At 58.2% G+C, this 1,233-nt stretch overlaps 1 protein-coding gene across 1 annotated transcript in view; it reads left to right on the top strand.

Moving 5' to 3' along the window:
- Window positions 1–293: 293 nt before the first annotated feature.
- Window positions 294–1,233, top strand: part of LOC108445228 — a 3,237-nt gene continuing 2,297 nt past the window's right edge. Inside the window, exons 1-2 of the mRNA XM_017728385.1 lie at window positions 294–762; window positions 847–1,233. Of these exons, the coding sequence (XP_017583874.1) occupies window positions 690–762; window positions 847–1,233 (460 nt within the window). The 5' untranslated portion in view covers window positions 294–689. The remainder of the gene's footprint in view (window positions 763–846) is intronic.

Genomic DNA, 1,233 nt, shown 5'->3' with positions numbered 1-1,233 from the left:
TGGGGCACACACAGGAAACACTCCCAGGCCCCCTACACCCCAGGTGATGGAGAGGACCCTGCCCTGCCCCATGGCATGTCCCTTGGAATGCTGGGGGTCAGGGTGCAGTTCAGCACAGCCTTGGGCACCAGGGACATTCTTTCCAGTCCCAGCAGAGCATCCTGCTCCTCTCCTGCCCCAGCATCACAGAAAGGGCAGAGTGGTGGTGCCAGATCTAATGCAGAGCCACAGCTGAGCAGGGCATTCATTTATTGATCCCCACAGTTGATAGAGGGATGGGGGGCCCCCGCAGTGTCTCAGTCTGTGCAGGACCTGGGGCAGCTGCAGACTCTCTCCCTGTCCCTTTCTCCTCCCAGGCAGCAGGTCCAGCTCCCAGGCAGGGACATCCACTGCTGGTGAGTGATTCCCTCTCTGCACACCAGTCTTTCTTCAGCATTGGGCTGAAGGCTCCCCAGCTGCCAACACCAGGACTTTGGAGATTGATCAATTGGACTCTCACTTTGGTCAAAGGGCATATCCTGCTCCCTGCTTCCTCTCCCCATCATGCCTTCTCTGCTCTCTACCTCTAAGAGCATATGTTAGAAAAAGCCAGGAGATTTTCATGAGCTGGGTGGTTCCACAATCTTCCAATCAATCAAGATGTGAGCTGAAGGGGCTGATCAGTGTCTGAGGTGGTTCCTGAACCAGATATGGTGATTCACATGCTCTGGATTTCTCTGACAGACAGAAACCCCTCGATCAAGACAGGGCTGCAACCCAGGGGTAAGTGATTGCTCCTGAGCACTTTCCACCATATCCTTCCTCCGAAAAGTGCCCTTTCCCCTTTATGACCCTCCTTTCTTCCAGGGCCAGCCATTCCCCTCTGGATCTGGATCCTGCGCTGTGTCCTCACCTTGCTCCTCTTCTCATCCGCCCCCATCATCACCCTCATCCTGGAGAGATGGAGCCCCTGGGCCACTGGTGCTGCCCAGCCTGGACACATCCCCATCCCCAGTGCCCTCGGATTCCCTCCCTGCCCTGGACTCTCTGCTGTCCCTGCCATCCCTGCGTCTCTGCACCAGGGGCAGAGGGTGACCAACACCAGCCCCAGCTCCCTTTGGGCTCAGGCCAGTGGGGCCCTGTGCCCAAGGGATGTGCTGCCATTGCCCTGCTCTGCTTTGCTCAGCCCCTGCTCTCTCCTCAGACACAGCCCTGAGGACCTGGCACCCATCCAGGGCTGCTGCACACCCGCTG

The sequence above is a fragment of the Corvus brachyrhynchos genome, unplaced genomic scaffold, assembly GCF_000691975.1.
Source record: "Corvus brachyrhynchos isolate BGI_N302 unplaced genomic scaffold, ASM69197v1 scaffold983, whole genome shotgun sequence".
Lineage (NCBI taxonomy): Eukaryota > Metazoa > Chordata > Aves > Passeriformes > Corvidae > Corvus > Corvus brachyrhynchos.
The sequence above is the reverse complement of the archived record's forward strand: the minus strand, read 5'-3'. Positions and strand labels throughout refer to the sequence as shown.